We start from the raw sequence: 19,245 nt of genomic DNA, 5'->3' as shown, positions 1-19,245 counted from the left end.
TCTTTTCTTTCTTTCTCTTTCTTTCTTCCTTCCTTTCCTTCCTTCTTTCTTTTTCTTTCTCTCTCTTTCTTCCTTTTTCCTTCCTTCCTTCCTTCCTTCCTTCCTTCCTCTCTCTCTCTCTCTCTCTCTCTCTGTCTTTCTTAATGAGGACAGTTCTTTGTGCAATTGCCAAACCAAGGCAAAAGGAAACTCTTCTCAATCTTTATGATGCTTTCATCAGATAACCAATGTATAATATCCTTCTGTCTCCTCAGACTTTAGAGTTTGTTCTTGGGAAGTTAGAGATAAATGAAGATGGCCTTAATAAATCTATCTAACATTGTAAATACAGTGTTTCTGGTTATTTTTCCCCTTGGGGCAATAGGCCAGATATCACCAACAATTCAGATATTCTGGTCTTTTTCAGAAATGTCACTGCATCAAGAATATTATAGCTTAGCAAATTGTTGGAGGAAATTAGGATGCTTTTTAGTAGTTTTGCCATAAGCAAAAATCAGCTGCCTTCTAGAAATACCTATAACACACCTTGGATCTGATGTAGGATTTGGACTAAAAAGAATCCCTTGAAGAGGGCAATGTTTCCCTTCTAAAGAGTGAAATTCCAGGGGTGACTGACTGGCTCTGTCCATAGAAGATGCGACTCTTGATTCTGAGGTTGTGAGTTCAAGCCCCACATCGTGGGTAGTATTTACTTAATTTAAAAAAGTTTTTTTTTTTAAATAAACAAATAGCAAAATTCCAGGGAGAGCATTTAAACCTGACTTTTGGCTGCCGTTAACAAACAAACATGGAAGAGGCATGGAGTTTTGAGGCAAGGAGTATTTGGTGGGGGGTGACTGTTTTATTCAGAGGTTGATTTGGGAGTTGTTGTTGGGGGTTTGGAGGTGTTTGCTTCTCCTATAAAGCCATTATACCCTTAGGTTATTTTTCTACAGGTGCCAAAAGGAAGTACCGCAGACTGGGGGGCTTAAACAACAGACATTTACTTTCTCACAGTTCTGGAGCCTGGAAGTCCTAAATCAAGGTGTCAAAAACAAAACAAAAAGCGTGCCTCTGTCCATTTGCATATCCCAACTAGGAAATCTCTCTTCTTGTGCTGGCATACAAGTGATAAGAGGGAACTGGGCAGTGAATGTGGGCGATTGGAGGCTTCCCTGGCAGAGACCTTTAGATCACACCCTGTTTGCAGAGAACCCCAGTGCACCTGACTCTATACCGAGTACAGACAGCTTCCTCTCATTCACTCCTCCTAACAGTCCTGTCAAGTGGGTACCATTATCAACACTATTTTGCAGATGAGGTCATGGAATCATAGACACATTTGGTAATCTGAGGAATGGCCTAGGGTTTAGTACACTGGGGAGCAAGGACTTGAACCCAGGTGGTCTCTTTCCAGATCTGAGCCCTTAATCTCTTCACAATACCTTCCCCTACTCTTGCTGGCAGGGAGGAAACTTGTGCGTGGAGAGCTAACTGTATTTTTCTGAGCACCGGATGCAGAAAGTTGTTTCAGGGCCTCCCAGAAGACCTGGGTTCTAGCCCCAGCTCTACTAACACTGGCTAGCTGATCTTGTCTCCTAATTATGTGAAATGGGAGAACTGGATTCCATCCACACCTCTTAAAATTTTAGACTGAGATTCATGATGAGAAATACATTGTACACACGCATGTACACGCACAGCCACTGGGTAACTGAAACAAATGTTTGGGACGCTCCCACCTCATGTGAATGCCCTCTGATACTTTTTTTTCTGTTTCAGTTACTTTTTAAAACACTGATCATGACCTACTCAGACGGGTCTATCAGAACCTGAACTAGATGACCCAGTTTGGATTCCTGTAATCCTAAAATCCTATTAACCTAGGTGGATATTTATTTGGAGCCTCTCTTATCTTAAATGCACAGACACTTACTTGAAGCAAATGAGTATTACATATGCTAGAGGACATCCCTTTTACTTCCTCGCCGAGCTAATTACATAAGAGTAAATCTTGAAATGAAATGAAATGAAATGAAATGAAATGAAATGAAAGCTTGAAATGCTGTATGTCCTGTAGTCTACAGGCTGTAGGTATTATCTCTGAATTACAGATGAGAAGACCAAAGCTCAGATTAAGTCATTTGCTCAAGGCCGCATCGGTAGTAAGTGGCAGAGCTGAGATTCGAACCAGTGTCAGCTCTTAATATATATTTCTTGTAGGGAAGGGTATATAAAAGGGTCAAGAAGGAGAAGTGAGGTCTGGAAGCTGCTGTGGCTGACTGTGGCTTCTTCCCCAACGGTCTGCTGTCCCTGGCAGGAACAACTGCCCTTTGGGGTGCTAAGCCATCACTGTAGCAGTGATTAAAATCTGCACCTGGGGAGCATTTCCAACCCCCTCCCCCCACATCCCTACCCCAGACCACTTCCAGACCAGTGAAATCACAGTCTTTCTTTCAGGGTGGGACCCAGCCCTCTGTTTTTCAAAGCTCCCGGATCATTTCAATGTGTGGCCAAGGTTGAGAATCTTTGCTCTGAAGTCTCAGTAAAAGAAATGAAAGAGCTTTAGGGGCCTTTCCATTTAACATTTCTGCAAACACCATTTAGTAAAATATTGCCAGAGTACAAGCTGTTTCTAGTTCTTTGGAACACATTAAAAAACAAAACAAAACAAAAAAAAAACAACAGGTAATCTTGTATCTACTTCAAAACCAAAGAGAAGAGACTGCTCCAGGGGTGGATGGGGAGGGAGTACAGGCCCCTGTGTCTGTGATACTTCATAACCGGCTCACATAATTTTGAAAGTCGTTTTCTGTATGACTAGGAAGTCAGTTGTTGAATTAATCACAAGTGAGAGTAACCAGTAGTTGTTGGCCAGGTTCACGAGGCACAAGGTAGAAAGCCAAACCAGACTAAGGTAACCGTAAATATTGTAAGCCATCACATTTTTTAAAAAAAGAGCCACCGTGGAAGATCTCCACTTTTTCACGTGGATTATGGTAACTGGTAAAAGCAAGACCCTCCCTCGCATCTATTCCCACAGGAGCAAGAAGATACCTTTTTACTAATGTCTCCCCCCACCCCAGATTTTATTTTCATCTTTTTTTTTTTTTTTAAATTTCAGCTCAGTGCAGAGCCCAACATGGGGCTCGATCCCACGACCCTGGGATCATGACCTGAGCCGAAACCAAGAGTCAGATGCTCCACCGACTGAGCCACCCAAGCGCCCCCATCACCCACCCTGATTTTAGACCTGTGTTATTCCAGTGTGTGTGGCCTATAGGTTCCATTTCAAAATTAAACTGACCACACTCAATTTCCTCGTTCATGCTGCACTCTAAAACAGGCACTGTATCATATGCTGGATTTCTTCCATGTCTCAGGAGACGGCATTCATAATGTTAAAAATATGTACAATTTTCACACTTCAGAGAATGAAAACATAGTATTACGGTAACAACAGCCCTCCGTTCTAGTCTGAAAGCCCCTGACCAATGGCAAGTACTCCTGCTGAGGCCAGCCTGGAGACCTGAACTTCTGCCCTGCTCTTTAGTAACAATGTTCAATGCTTGCTTGCAGAATGATGTGGCTGCGCTTCTGAAACCAATCTCAGAAAAGATCCAGGAAATCCAAACTTTCAGAGAGAGAAACCGGGGGAGTAAAATGTTTAATCATCTCTCCGCCGTCAGCGAAAGCATCCCTGCCCTTGGGTGGATAGCTGTGGTGAGTCTGGCCCCTGCACCTGTCATTTTTTGGAGTGTTTAGGAGAACTTTGGGCTACCTTCGGGCTCCTTCCTGTCCGTTACACCCCAGGAGATTCCTCTCGGGGTGAACGCTCCAGCTCTCTCTTACCCTGTTTGCAGTTCGATGCTTTGTGCTCGGAGATGTGGAAATGTCTCACTTATCCTTACAGAACAAAATGTTTGTCTCCAACTTTCCATGGCTTTTCTTCATCCTTAAGACATTTTCTTTCTTATCCTGTTTTTTTTTTTTTCTTCTATGCTGGGGTGACGGTCCTGTTCGCCCAGTCCCCCAAACCCGGTCCTTATGTCAAGGAGATGAATGAGGCTGCCACCTTTTACACTAACAGAGTCTTAAAGGACTACAAACACAGGTACGTCCCTTCTTTTACCGACCAAATTTTCAGGTGCTTGCTTGTTAAACATCTGTCCCCAAACTTAGTGTAGTGCGTTCCTGATTCCTTTCAAAGGCTAGCTTACGGTAAATGTTAAGGGAAGAGCCCATCTTTGCAGCTAAAGCAAAGTGGAAAGTGAGGCCAGTTATCCAGATAATGGATGTGCTTTGGAAAGTCTGCCGCAGTTCTCTCGTGATGATAAACTCCCCACTTGAATACGTGCCATTCCATACGTGTCCCCACGGCGGCCAGAGGGCTCTGTGATGGTTCGCGGTGGACCCGTCCTATAAGGGCACAGCTCTTTCACACTGCCCCAAACAGGGCTGGTGGGCAAGCAGAGAGAAGAAAGGAGGAATCGGGAAATGAAGTGTGAGTGAGAAACAGGAGTGAGCTGAGACAGTGAACCAGGCCCCTGAGAGGGAAACCAGCGAGGGCGTGGAGACGAAATACAACTGGGGCGGACGGAGAGACATCTCTAAGAAGGGCAGTACAGATGAGTCCCAACCAAGGAGCTTTGCCTGCAGATCCAGCTTAAAATAGACCTCGTATTCTACAGCACAAATAATAGGTCCTGGAGACACTTAACACTGGGTTTGGAATTGAAAATGGGCTGAATGGAGACAAGCCGCAGTGTCTCCACTGCAGGAAGGGTTATGAGAGTCCTTCCCCTCCGATAATGTCATGGCCGGCCCTGTCAACAGCTGGCTGTATGTGATGGGGCTGATGTCTAGTCATTCACGGAAGGAATGAGGCAAAAACAAGAGCAAGAGACATCCACCCCCTGGGCGCTGGGCTGGAGAGCGGCTCCCCCTCTGAGCCCTCAGGCGGCAGAAGTGGAAGTGCTTATCGGTCAGCAAATCGAGGGGCTCCCGCACCTCACCGGCCGGCCCAGACTGTTCAGTGGGAAGGAAACGTGAGCACCAGGTCATTGACCAATACTGCGTCTGTTTCAGGTTATTTTCAGTTTTCAGAAGCATTGAGGAGACATGAAAGAATATTTATAAAATATACGGAAAATATAATCACAACACAAAAGATAGTCCTATATCCACCACTCAGTGTAGGAGATACGTACTGGGAAGCCCTGGTGGCTCAGTGTGTTAAGTGTCTGACTTCAGGTCACGGTCTCACAGTCCATGAGTTCGAGCCCTGCGTTGGCCTCTGTGCTGACAGCATGGAGTCTCCTTCAGATCCTCTGTCCCCTCTCTTTCTGCCCCTCCCCCCCAAAAAAAATAAATAGACATTTAAATAAATATGTACCGAGGGGTGCCTGAGTGGCTCAGTCGGTTAAGCATCTAACTCTTGATTTCCACTCAGGTCACAATCTCACGGTTCGGGAGACTGAGCCACACGTGGGGGTCTTGCACTGACTGCACAGAGCCTACTTGGGATTCTTACTTTCTCCCTGCCCCTCTCCCGCGGACACTCTCTTCCTCTCTCAAAATAAATAAACAAACTTAAGAAAAAAAAAAGAAATACGTCCGGATATTTTTTACCGCAAAAACCAGACACACTCGCCAATTCTACTCCAAGGTGTATCTCTAAAAGAAATAAAACATGTTCACACAGAAGCTTGTGCACAAATGTTTGTAGCAACATTATTTATAATAGCCCCAAAGTGGAAACAACCCAAATGTTCATCGACTACTGAACAGATAAATAAAATGTGTTTGCACATACGATGGTATGTTGTTCAGCCGTTAAAGCAACGGATCATTGACAGAAGAGCAACGTGGATGAAGCTTGAAAACAGGCTAAGTGAAAGAAGTCAGACACACAGAAAACCCCACATATTGTACGATTCCATTCCTGTGACATGCCAGAATGGGCAAATCCGTAGAGGCAGAGTGTAGCTTAGGAATTGTCCAGGGCTGGGGAACTTTGGGGGAAATGTGCAGTAATGGCTGATGGGTATGGGATTTCTTTCTGAGGTGATGTAATGTAGAGTTGACCGTGGTGATGATTGCATGGCTGCTGACCTAAACCATTGGATTATACACTTGAAATGGGTGAATTGAGGGGCAGCTGGGTGGCTCAGTCGGTGAACTGTCCGACTTCGGCTCAGGTCATGATCTCACGTTTTGTGAGTTCGAGCCCCACGTCCGGCTCTATGCTGACAGCTCGGAGCCTGGAGCCTGCTTCCGATTCTGTGTCTCCCTCTCTCTCTCTGCCCCTCCCTCTGCTTGTGCTCTCTCTCTCTCTCTCTCAAAAATAAATACACATTAAAAAAATGTTTTTAAATCAATGGATGAATTGTATGGGATGTGAGTTGTATGTCAACAAAGCTGTTCTGTCAAAACAAAACAACACAGAGCAGCCACAGTGCCGTGCTCCCCTCATATAGTTTGTTTGCTCTGTCTTGGAAACGGGGGTCTGGTTGAGCGGTTGTGCCCAATGCTACAAACCCCACGTTGTGTTAGGGACTGGGTGTTACCTGTTTGTGGGAAATCGTCTCCTTGCATCAGCATCCCCCTTACTACTCCCTTGGCCAAATAAATCAACCAAATTATTAGAAAGCCAAAGGACTTTTTTTTTCTTCCAATACCCTTCTCCCCTCCAAAACACATTGTTCTCATTCTGCACCAGAAGCAGGTACGGGAAGAGATGGTCTCTTTCCGTGGTCACCTTCTAGTTAGAGGTCATGTGAGGGCGCACGGCCCAAATTGCTGGTTCTGCTCCCCGGGGTCCCCTTGGCCCCTCACCTGGAGCTCAGGGAGGGCACTCGGCTCCCCTCAGGTGAGACCTGGGCCACCAGCCTTTCAGGGTCCTTTCCGGAAATTGGTTCACGGTGACTGACCCAGAAAGACAACTGGTCCAGGGTCCTCCTGAGCCTTAGTTACTGGATTACCACGTTCCTGTTAGTCTTTTCTAAATTTTACCTTAGATCCTAACTCTACTCTCTTCCACCCTCTTTTATAACAAAGCGATTTACGCCATGTGGATTGGGTGAAGTCCTATTTGAACATTTGGAGTGCTCTGCAAGCATACATCAAGGAACACCATACCACCGGCCTGACTTGGAGCAAAACTGTAAGTACCAAGCCGTCTGCCCCCTGGAGAAAAAAAGGCCATAACGGTGTTCATTCCTGGTAGCCTAGGATCCTTACACTTTAGAATTTACCTCAAGGAAAGCGTAAGATAAATAGATACGTAGAAACTCTTTATGAAAGTGTCGTTTGTCATGAGAAAATCTGGAGACTACCTACCTGACATGCAGAAAGGAAATGGTTAAGTTGGTCATGGTGAGAACCCAATGAAACCTCTACAGCCATTCAAAAGAACATATATGAGGGGCTCCTGGGTGGCTCAGTCGGTTAAGCATCCGACTTCGGCTCAGGTCACGATCTGAGGGTTTGTGAGTTCAAGCCCCTCATCGGGCTCTGTGCTAACAGTGTGGAGCCCGGAGTCTGCTTTAGATTCTGTGTCTCCCTCTCTCTCTCTGCCCCTCCCCTCTTCTCTCTGTCTCTGTCTCTGTCTCTCTCTCTCCCATCCAAGTACTAACCAGGCCCCACCCTGCTTAGCTTCCGAGATCAGACGAGATCGGGCGCTTTCAGGGTGGTATGGCCGTAGACTCTCTCTCTCAAAAATAAATAAATAAACATCAAAAAAATAATAACATATATGATGCCTACATGGGAAATGATTTACCAGCCCAACGTGCTGAAGTGCAAAAGGTTTTGCATACTAAGATGGCACATGTAAAGAAACTGTGAAAAAAAATTAAAGGAAATAGGTTTGAAAATAGTTACAATTTTAAGAAGATAGAATGATTAAGAAAATGTCCTTTTAAATGTTTTAAATGTCTTTTTTTGATGTTTAAAATTTTTTTTGAATGACGTTTTTGAACACAGGCAATCCTAGCGCCTCAAGCGTTATCTTAGCCCTAGGACAAAATCCCAGCCTGTGAGAGGTTGGCCTGACCTTTGCCCTGTCTTCAGCGTGGTCTCTCCTCTCTCCCCGCATCTTGCTGCTTCCCAGCACTCCCAAACTGCTGGTGGGATCCTCAGCACATGCCGTGCTTAGGCCAAACCAAATCAGATTGTTGTTTCAAAGCTTGCAAATCTCATATGCTTTAGCCTTTTTGCAACGTCCCAAACATACATCATGCTGTCTGACCTTCCCTGGGGGGAAGCACCTGTCTCTCTTCTCCAAGACTCCGCTCCAACATCACTTCTTTAAGAAACTTCCATTGATGTGCCTCGGCTCTCCATCTGGGATGGGGATTTCTCCTCTATGCCCCCTTTGTATTTCGAGTATAGCTCAGCTCACGCGACTGTCATTGGTACGTGTGTGTTGGGGTCTCTCCCACTCAGTTGGAAACTCATCTCTGTCTCCAGCCCCTAACACAGTACCTGACACGGAGTAAGTACTCAGTAAATGGTTTGAACTAAATTGCGAGACAGGGGACTCTTAGAATCTTCCTTGCCCTTTTAAGTCTCTGCACTTGGCACAGAAAGACTTCCTATGGAAACCCCCTTCTGTTAGAAATGAATGTTACCTTTAAGGGGTCACGGTGGGTGATCTAACCAGAGTGACTCTGGAGAAAGTGAAGGGGCATATTTGTGAATTCCGCTCGGGGGTAGAACCCCCCCCCCCCCACATTCTTCTGGTTGGCCATGCTCCAGCACCTACCCCTTGTCCTGAATGTGGATGTCAGTGAGGTAGGCTTAATAGCAACACAGAGTTTGCGACTTTCCAAGGGAGTGTGGGATTCCTGCCTTTGCTCCCTAACACTTGTAACAAACGTTAACATTGACCCCCAAAGGCGGACCCTTCCTTTTACTTTCTAGTTTGCCTATTTTCTCCGCAAGCAGAAATGCACAGTTGTAAAGTGCAGCTAATTGTTTCTTTTTCTTCTGCCCACGACATTATGATTTCTGAGAAGAGAGTTCATAGACACTCGAAGGGTTTTAACACAGGAAGGTGACCATGATGCAGGTGGGTGTTTGGGTGGATGGATTAGTGTTATTTTTCGTACACTTCCAATGAGATGCTATTTTGTTATAGATCAGTTTGTTGTAAAGGGAGATAGTCATGTATTTGCCATGGAGATAGGTCACCACTAGAGAACAGTAAACTAGACAGCAAGAGTCCTTGGATGTCTTACATTTCATGGTAGATAAATGGAAAAGGAAACAGAACCCATTTGTGGAAAATAATCATGTCAACAAACACCAGCTCATTAATTCTCTAATGGCACCCATGGAAAAGGAATAGAAAATTCTCTTAAATGCTTTCAATACCTTTTACCTCTGAGTAATGGTGTTTTGAATATTTAAGATAAGAATCAAATATTAATTATAGAAAAATAAATGTAGCTATTTTCCTTTATTCTGGAGTGAATACTGTGTTTTCATTATTTTCATGAGAAATAAAAGCCTTGTAACAACGGCTTTCAAACTTTTAAAGGCAATTAGTGGTAAGAAATACAGTTTACACACACACACACACACACACACACACACACACACACACACCCTGTTCATAATACTAAAACATGTTTTGTGAAACAGTTCTGTCTCTTACCACATGAAATGCATTCAAATATGTTTTCTATTTTATTTCATTTTTTATAAAATTCTGGCTGAGACCCACTAAATTGATTTCATGACCCACTAATGGATCACAAAGTACATTTTTTAAAACATAAATGTTATATTTATACAAATGTGTATATATGTTATATAAAATATAATCCTGGGGCACCTGGGTGACTCAGTTAGGCATCTGACTCCAGGTCACGATCTCATGGTTTGTGGGTTTGAGCCCCACATCAGGCTCTGTGCTGACAGCTCAGAGCCTGGAGCCTGCTTCAGGTTCTGTGTCTCCCTTTCTCTCTGCTCTTCCCCTGCTCATGCTCTGTCTCTCAAAAATGAATAATCGTGTGTATAATCTTTGGAGCAGACACTGGGCAGTGTAGATTGCCATAATAATAATGGCTGTTATTTACTGAGCATGTTATGCTATGGGAAAATTCTATTTAAAATGGCAGTTATTATAAAGCAGAGCAGCTACTTCACTTCTTTAATGGTAAAGTGTTGGTCAGATATTAAAAGTGAGGAATGATTATGGTAAGAAAGTGTTAGTTCAGAGATAACATCATCAATGCATAATCTTTTAGCAAGCTTTAAGACATATGAAGTATATTACCTAATATTTTTGTCCTCTTCTTCTAAAGTTTGGGATAAAAATACATACATTACAAACTGTGTTATAAAAACCATAGTTTTAAATTTTAAACCTAAATGACTAAAATCTATTTAAAAGATTCCAAAACACAGGGGCACCTGGGTGGCTCAGCCGGTTAAGCATCCAACTCTTGATTTTGGCTCACGGTTCGTGAGATTGAGGCCCAGGTGGGGCTTTGTGCTGACACCGAGGAGACTGCTTGGGATTTTTCTCTCTCCCTCTCTTTCCCCTCTCTCCCCTGCTCGCATGCTCGCGCGCTCTCTCTCTCTCTGTCAAAATAAGTAAATAAACATTTTTTTTTCAATATATGAAATTTATTGTCAAATTGGTTTCCATACAACACCCAGTGCTCATCCCAAAAGGTGCCCTCCTCAATACCCATCACCCACCCCCCCCTCCCTCCCACCCCCCATCAACCCTCAGTTTGTTCTCAGTTTTTAAGAGTCTCTTATGCTTTGGCTCTCTCCCACTCTAACCTCTTTTTTTTTTTTCCTTCCCCTCCTCCATGGGTTTCTGTTACGTTTCTCAGGATCCACATAAGAGTGAAACCATATGGTATCTGTCTTTCTCTGTATGGCTTATTTCACTTAGCATCACACTCTCCAGTTCCATCCATGTTGCTACAAAGGGCCATATTTCATTCTTTCTCATTGCCACGTAGTACTCCATTGTGTATATAAACCACAATTTCTTTATCCATTCATCAGTTGATGGACATTTAGGCTCTTTCCATAATTTGGCTATTGTTGAGAGTGCTGCTATAAACATTGGGGTACAAGTGCCCCTATGCATCAGTACTCCTGTATCCCTTGGGTAAATTCCTAGCAGTGCTATTGCTGGGTCATAGGGTAGGTCTATTTTTAATTTTCTGAGGAACCTCCACACTGCTTTCCAGAGTGGCTGCACCAATTTGCATTCCCACCAACAGTGCAAGAGGGTTCCCGTTTCTCCACATGCTCTCCAGCATCTATAGTCTCCTGATTTGTTCATTTTGGCCACTCTGACTGGCGTGAGGTGATATCTGAGTGTGGTTTTGATTTGTATTTCCCTGATGAGGAGCGACATTGAGCATCTTTTCATGTGCCTGTTGGCCCTCCGGATGTCTTCTTTAGAGAAGTGTCTATTCATGTTTTCTGCCCATTTCTTCACTGGGTTATTTGTTTTTTGGGTGTGGAGTTTGGTGAGCTCTTTATAGATTTTGGAGACTAGCCCGTTGTCCGATATGTCATTTGCAAATATCTTTTCCCATTCCGTTGGTTGCCTTTGTTGGTTGTTTCCTTTGCTGTGCAGAAGCTTTTTATCTTCATAAGCTCCCAGTAATTCATTTTTGCTTTTAATTCCCTTGCCTTTGGGGATGTGTTGAGTAAGAGATTGCTACGGCTGAGGTCAGAGTGGTCTTTTCCTGCTTTCTCCTCTAGGGTTTTGATGGTTTCCTGTCTCACATTCAGGTCCTTTATCCATTTTGAGTTTATTTTTGTGAATGGTGTGAGAAAGTGGTCTAGTTTCAACCTTCTGCATGTTGCTGTCCAGTTCTCCCAGCACCATTTGTTAAAGAGACTGTCTTTTTTCCATTGGATGTTCTTTCCTGCTTTGTCAAAGATTAGTTGGCCATACGTTTGTGGGTCTAGTTCTGGGGTTTCTATTCTATTCCATTGGTCTATGTGTCTGTTTTTGTGCCAATACCATGCTGTCTTGATGATGACAGCTTTGTAGTAGAGGCTAAAGTCTGGGATTGTGATGCCTCCTGCTTTGGTCTTCTTCTTCAAAATTACTTTGGCTATTCGGGGCCTTTTGTGGTTCCATATGAATTTTAGAATTGCTTGTTCTAGTTTCGAGAAGAATGCTGGTGCAATTTTGATTGGGATTGCATTGAATGTGTAGATAGCTTTGGGTAGTATTGACATTTTGACAATATTTATTCTTCCAATCCATGAGCAGGGAATGTCTTTCCATTTCTTTATATCTTCTTCAATTACCTTCATAAGCTTTCTATAGTTTTCAGCATACAGACCTTTTACATCTTTGGTTAGATTTATTCCTAGGTATTTTATGCTTCTTGGTACAATTGTGAATGGGATCAGATTCTTTATTTGTCTTTCTGTTGCTTCATTGTTAGTGTATAAGAATGCAACTGATTTCTGTACATTGATTTTGTATCCTGCAACTTTGCTGAATTCATGTATCAGTTCTAGCAGACTTTTGGTGGAGTCTGTCGGATTTTCCATGTATAATATCATGTCATCTGCAAAAAGCGAAAGCTTGACTTCATCTTTGCCAGTTTGGATGCCTTTGATTTCCTTTTGTTGTCTGATTGCTGATGCTAGAACTTCCAACACTATGTTAAACAACAGCGGTGAGAGTGGGCATCCCTGTCGTGTTCCTGATCTCAGGGAAAAAGCTCTCAGTTTTTCCCCATTGAGGATGATATTAGCTGTGGGCTTTTCATAAATGGCTTTTATGATGTTTAAGTATGTTCCTTCTATCCCGACTTTCTCAAGGGTTTTTATTAAGAAAGGGTGCTGGAGTTTGTCAAAGGCCTTTTCTGCATCGATTGACAGGATAATATGGTTCTTCTCTTTTCTTTTATTAATGTGATGTATCACGTTGATTGATTTGCGAATGTTGAACCAGCCCTGCAGCCCAGGAATGAATCCCACTTGATCATGGTGAATAATTCCTTTTATATGCTGTTGAATTCGATTTGCTAGTATCTTATTGAGAATTTTTGCATCCATATTCATCAGGGATATTGGCCTGTAGTTCTCTTTTTTTACTGGGTCTCTGTCTGGTTTAGGAATCAAAGTAATACTGGCTTCATAGAATGAGTCTGGAAATTTTCCTTCCCTTTCTATTTCTTGGAATAGCTTGAGAAGGATAGGTATTATCTCTGCTTTAAATGTCTGGTAGAACTCCCCTGGGAAGCCATCTGGTCCTGGACTCTTATTTGTTGGGAGATTTTTGATAACCGATTCAATTTCTTCGCTGGTTATGGGTCTGTTCAAGCTTTCTATTTCCTCCTGATTGAGTTTTGGAAGCGTGTAGGCGTTTAGGAATTTGTCCATTTCTTCCAGGTTGTCCAGTTTGCTGGCATATAATTTTTCATAGTATTCCCTGATAATTGTTTGTATCTCTGAGGGATTGGTTGTAATAATTCCATTTTCATTCATGATTTTATCTATTTGGGTCATCTCCCTTTTCTTTTTGAGAAGCCTGGCTAGAGGTTTGTCAATTTTGTTTATTTTTTCAAAAAACCAACTCTTGGTTTCACTGATCTGCTCTACCGTTTTTTTAGATTCTATATTGTTTATTTCTGCTCTGATCTTTATTATTTCTCTTCTTCTGCTGGGTTTAGGCTGCCTTTGCTGTTCTGCTTCTATTTCCTTTAGGTGTGCTGTTAGATTTTGTATTTGGGATTTTTCTTGTTTCTTGAGATAGGCCTGGATTGCGATGTATTTTCCTCTCAGGACAGCCTTCGCTGCATCCCAAAGCATTTGGATTGTTGTATTTTCATTTTTGTTTGTTTCCATATATTTTTTAATTTCTTCTCTAATTGCCTGGTTGACCCACTCATTCTTTAGTAGGGTGTTCTTTAACCTCCATGCTTTTGGAGGTTTTCCAGACTTTTTCCTGTGGTTGATTTCAAGCTTCATAGCATTGTGGTCTGAAAGTATGCATGGTATAATTTCAATTCTTGTATACTTATGAAGGGCTGTTTTGTGACCCAGTATATGATCTATCTTGGAGAATGTTCCATGTGCACTCGAGAAGAAAGTATATTCTGTTGCTTTGGGATGCAGAGTTCTAAATATATCTGTCAAGTCCATCTGATCCAATGTATCATTCAGGGCCCTTGTTTCTTTATTGACCATGTGTCTAGATGATCTATCCATTTCTGTAAGTGGGGTGTTAAAGTCCCCTGCAATGACCACATTCTTATCAATAAGTTTGCTTATGTTTATAAGTAATTGTTTTATATATTTGGGGGCTCCGGTATTCGGCGCATAGACATTTATAATTGTTAGCTCTTCCTGGTGGATAGACCCTGTAATTATTATATAATGCCCTTCTTCATCTCTTGTTACAGCCTTTAATTTAAAGTCTAGTTTGTCTGATATAAGTATGGCCACTCCAGCTTTCTTTTGGCTTCCAGTAGCATGATAAATAGTTCTCCATCCCCTCACTCTCAATCTAAAGGTGTCCTCAGATCTAAAATGAGTCTCTTGTAGACAGCAAATAGATGGGTCTTGTTTTTTTATCCATTCTGATACCCTATGTCTTTTGGTTGGCGCATTTAATCCATTTACATTCAGTGTTATTATAGAAAGATACGGGTTTAGAGTCATTGTGATGTCTGTATGATTTATGCTTGTAGCGATGTCTCTGGTACTTTGTCTCACAGGATCCCCCTTAGGATCTCTTGTAGGGCTGGTTTAGTGGCGACAAATTCCTTCAGTTTTTGTTTGTTTGGGAAGACCTTTATCTCTCCTTCTATTCTAAATGACAGACTTGCTGGATAAAGGATTCTCGGCTGCATATTTTTTCTGTTCAGCACATTGAAGACCTTGTGCCAATCCTTTCTGGCCTGCCAAGTTTCAAAAGAGAGCTCAGTCACGAGTCTTATAGGTCTCCCTTTATAAGTTAGGGCACGTTTATCCCTTGCTGCTTTCAGAATTTTCTCTTTATCCTTGTATTTTGCCAGTTTCACTATGATATGTCGTGCAGAAGATCGATTCAAGTTACGTCTGAAGGGAGTTCTCTGTGCCTCTTGGATTTCAATGCCTTTTTCCTTCCCCAGTTCAGGGAAGTTCTCAGCTATTATTTCTTCAAGTACCCCTTCAGCACCTTTCCCTCTCTCTTCCTCCTCTGGGATACCAATTATGGGTATATTATTTCTTTTTAGTGTATCACTTAGTTCTCTAATTTTCCCCTCATACTCCTGGATTTTTTTATCTCTCTTTTTCTCAGTTTCCTCTTTTTCCATATCTTTATCTTCTAGTTCACCTATTCTCTCCTCTGCCTCTTCAATCCAAGCCGTCGTCATTTCCATTTTGTTTTGCATTTCGTTTAAAGCATTTTTCAGCTCCTCCTGACTGTTCCTGAGTCCCTTGATCTCCGTAGCAAGAGATTCTCTGCTGCCCTCTCTCTATACTGTTTTCAAGCCCAGCGATTAATTTTATGACTATTATTCTAAATTCACTTTCTGTTATATTATTTAAATCCTTTTTGATCAGTTCATTCGCTGTTGTTATTTCCTGGAGATTCTTCTGAGGGGAATTCTTCCGTTTGGTCATTTTGGATAGTCCCTGGAGTGGTGAGGACCTGCAGGGCACTTCCCCTGTGCTGTGGTGTATAACTGGAGTTGGTGGGCAGGGCCGCAGTCCGACCCGATGTCTGCCCCCAGCCCACCGCTGGGGCCACAGTCAGACTGGTGTGTGCCTTCTCTTCCCTCTCCTAGGGGCGGGATTCACTGTGGGGTGGCGTGGCCCGTCTGGGCTACTTGCACACTGCCAGGCTTGTGGTGCTGGGGATCTGGCATATTAGCTGGGGTGGGTAGGCAAGGTGCATGGGGGCAGGAGGGGCAGGCTTAGCTCGCTTCTCCTTAGGTGATCCACTTCAGGAGGGGCCCTGTGGCAGCGGGAGGGAGTCAGACCCGCTGCCGGAGGGTTGGCTCTGCAGAAGCACAGCGTTGGGTGTTTGCGCGGAGCGAGCAAGTTCCCTGGCAGGAACTGGTTCCCTTTGGCATTTTGGCTGGGGGATGGGCGAGGGAGATGGCGCTGACGGGCGCCTTTGTTCCCCGCCAAACAGCTCTGTCGTCCCGGGGCTCAGCAGCTCTCCCTCCCTTTGTCCTCCAGCCTTCCCGCTTTCCGAGCAGAGCTGTTAACTTACGACCTCCCAGATGCTAAGTCCCGCTTGCTGTCGGAACACACTCCGTCCGGCCCCTCCGCTTTTGCCAGCCAGACTCGGGGGCTCCGCTTGGCCGGCGGGCTGCCCCTCCGCCCCGGCTCCCTCCCGCCAGTCCGTGGAGCGCGCACCGCCTCGCCGCCCTTCCTACCCTCTTCCGTGGGCCTCTCGTCTGCGCTTGGCTCCGGAGACTCCGTTCTGCTAATCCTCTGGCGGTTTTGTGGGTTATTTAGGCAGGTGTAGGTGGAATCTAAGTGTGATCAGCAGGACGCGTGGTGAGCCCAGCGTCCTCCTACACCGCCATCTTCCCTCCTTCTAAACATTTTAATTAAAGATTAAACATCTTTAAAAAGATTTAAAAGCATAATCCACAGCCTAAATCAAACTAATTTCTCTTCACTTAACGATGATGTGTCAACGTAGCAGCAAAATGAACAATGAGCGATTGTAGCCAGAATCACAGCATTCTTTCGAGGACTGTTAGAATGATCTGATTAAATGGCCTTTGGGAAGAAAAAATAAATAGGAATAATTTCGTTTATTTGCCCACTGATCACAATCGTGCAAACAGTTCGTATTCATAAGATGTTAAGGATCCAAGAGCAGGTAGGAAGATGAGGTGTTCATGTTCACTGATATCACAACATTCAGAAGGTTTAGGAAACGCATTCCTTTTTAATGGACACAGTCAAAACGCTGATGGTGACTTAACATCTCAAGTATTTTGAGTCACCGTGGTTTTTTTTTTTTTTTCTCTGTTTTCAAATTGGATTTTGAGATTAGAGCCCCATGGGAGTTTCAGGGACCAGCATCGAGCTAGCTGCCCAGGGCCCTGCGCTTCCAAGAACGCACTGCCCTAAGAAGGGATCGCTCCCCCTGAGTTGACAGTTGGAACTGGATTTGCCAGCTCCCACCTCCTGACATTGGCCTTCAGACCACAGCTGTGCCGGGCAACTGTGGCTCCCGTCAGTTGTCAGGGAGGAATGTAAAACTTTGAGGCCGGTTATTCTCCGGGACAGTGATTGCAGGGCGAGGGTCTGTGCACAGGTGTGCGGGCGCCAGTGGGGACCATGAGCTTGGAAGAAGACGCAGCTGTGGAGAGATCCACGTAGGATTTCTGGTGACATTTACTGTGGTAAATGGAACCTTCTCATTTCTGTAAGCTTTTCTTCAACGTGACCGTGGTCCAGAAGGACTGTATGCCAGAAACAACTTGTAGTTTTCCATTTAATTATTGGCAACTCTTTTACATATTAATTTGCACGGTTTCCTCTGCCCTGGGTTTCAAACGCGCTGTGCTGGATAAATCAGCTTTTTGGCAGGAACCCAGCAGGGACACTGTTATTTATCATCCCTTGCTGTCGGTCGGGTTTGTGATATTTGTCGGCAGTTCCTGCAGATGAGATAATAAGCATTGAACGGCTAAGGCCGCATCTTTGCACTGAAAATTACCGAAATAACTGATTTTTTTTTTTTTTCTATGCATTGGCCAGATCAACATTCAGGCTATTGTTCCGTTCTGTGTGGATCTGGCCAGAAAAAGGTCATGAAAAGAATTCCATGAACGGGATAAAATGTGGTTGTTTTCCTCACTTTCTGGGGTTAAACTTGCTGACATCTTTCTGTCCTTTTTCATGTCTTTCTTGAATTCCTTTAGTGTTGGGAACACCTAGGGTATAATTAGGTGTGGAAAGGATAAAACTCTACATACACAAACGTGAAGCAAGTCTTATGTGATGGTGATGTAGTTAGTTGTCAGTCATCCGAACCTCCAGAAAGAGACAGGTAGTTGGGGGTGTTACAGTCATAGACAAGGTGGGGTTTTATTTTTCTTGAAGCCAGACATTTTGCCATCACTCCTTTATTCTCAGGGTAGATCTTTCTCTCCGGCCTCTTTCTCAGTGGAAAGGCCAAATGTTCGTTAACAAAGCGCAAAGTGTAACAGTTTGCCGTGAGCAAATTAAAACTCAGCCAGAGGGTATTCTGACTTATAAATAATGTAGGCCCTGTAGCATGGCATTAAATATGTATGTCTTATAAGTTTTCCAGTCTTCTGGCCCCTCTGGCTCCCTCTTGATTTGTACAAAAGAAAACTGTTCTCCGTCTTTTCGATCGAAATTTTCATTTAGAACTTGTACCAATCCTGTGCGTTGCATTTATTCATCGAAGTGAATTGGTAGAGCCTTAGACGGCGTGTTGCTTGTCCGGATCACAGAGCTCCTTGATCTCTTCCATGGGGCTCTGGGGCTGCGGGGAGTGGCTGTCTCCAGTCTACCTTGACCACAGCTGCATTCAGTCGACTTAATTGCTCCTGGGTTTTTAGCTCCCTTTTGGGGCTTTGGGTAGCCAATTACTTTTGTTCTCTTATGGAAAAGATCCAGACTGCTCAGAGGGAGTTAGGAGTATCATTGACTAACAAAGCAGCTCCAAATGCACAGATAATGAAGTAAACTTGGAAATGGCTTGGAGTTCAGCCTGAGAGACACTGGTAATTAAACAAACATAGTATGCAGCACCTAGCACGCAGCAGGTTCTGGGCCAGGTGCTGACAATGCAGAGAATGGGTATATGATGCAGGCCGCACATTTCTGTCCACTGAAACTCACATTCTACCTAAAGAACATATAAACAGATACAACATGATATAACTATCACGCTACAAGTAAACACAAAGCACAGATGCTTGCACAGAACATGGAAGGAACACACAATCCTTCAGTGCAGTGTGGTTCTGGGGCCGGCAGTAACCTGGAAACTTGTTTGAAATGCAGAATACAGCACCCCACTCCAGACCTCCTGAATCAGAACCTGCATTTTAATAAGATTTCCCCGGGTGATTTATATGTATAGTAAAGTTTGAAAAACACTGCTCGAGTGTATTCAAGTTGGACCAAAGGAGTCCAGAGATCTTTGATTTTTACTCATTCATTTATTTAGCAATTCATTTACTTAATAGACATTTATTGGCTACTTACCATGTACAAGGCATACAACAGACATTCTATTTATGTTAGTTTCTGCCATCAAGCAGCAAGTTTTAA

The 19,245-nt window shown here is 43.6% G+C and overlaps 1 protein-coding gene across 2 annotated transcripts in view; it reads left to right on the top strand.

Annotated features, from left to right (window-relative positions):
• The window catches only part of CAP2 (cyclase associated actin cytoskeleton regulatory protein 2), a 154,370-nt gene that overhangs the window by 106,591 nt on the left and 28,534 nt on the right, over positions 1–19,245 (top strand). For both annotated transcript variants that reach the window (XM_049655011.1, XM_049655010.1), the window contains exons 5-7: positions 3,559–3,702; positions 4,008–4,093; positions 7,039–7,144. In XM_049655011.1, coding sequence (XP_049510968.1) covers positions 3,559–3,702; positions 4,008–4,093; positions 7,039–7,144 — 336 coding nt within the window. The remainder of the gene's footprint in view (positions 1–3,558; positions 3,703–4,007; positions 4,094–7,038; positions 7,145–19,245) is intronic.

This window comes from Panthera uncia (assembly GCF_023721935.1).
Source record: "Panthera uncia isolate 11264 chromosome B2 unlocalized genomic scaffold, Puncia_PCG_1.0 HiC_scaffold_25, whole genome shotgun sequence".
NCBI classification, from domain to species: Eukaryota; Metazoa; Chordata; class Mammalia; order Carnivora; family Felidae; genus Panthera; species Panthera uncia.
Note: the sequence above shows the minus strand (reverse complement) of the source record. Positions and strands in the feature narration are given on the sequence as shown.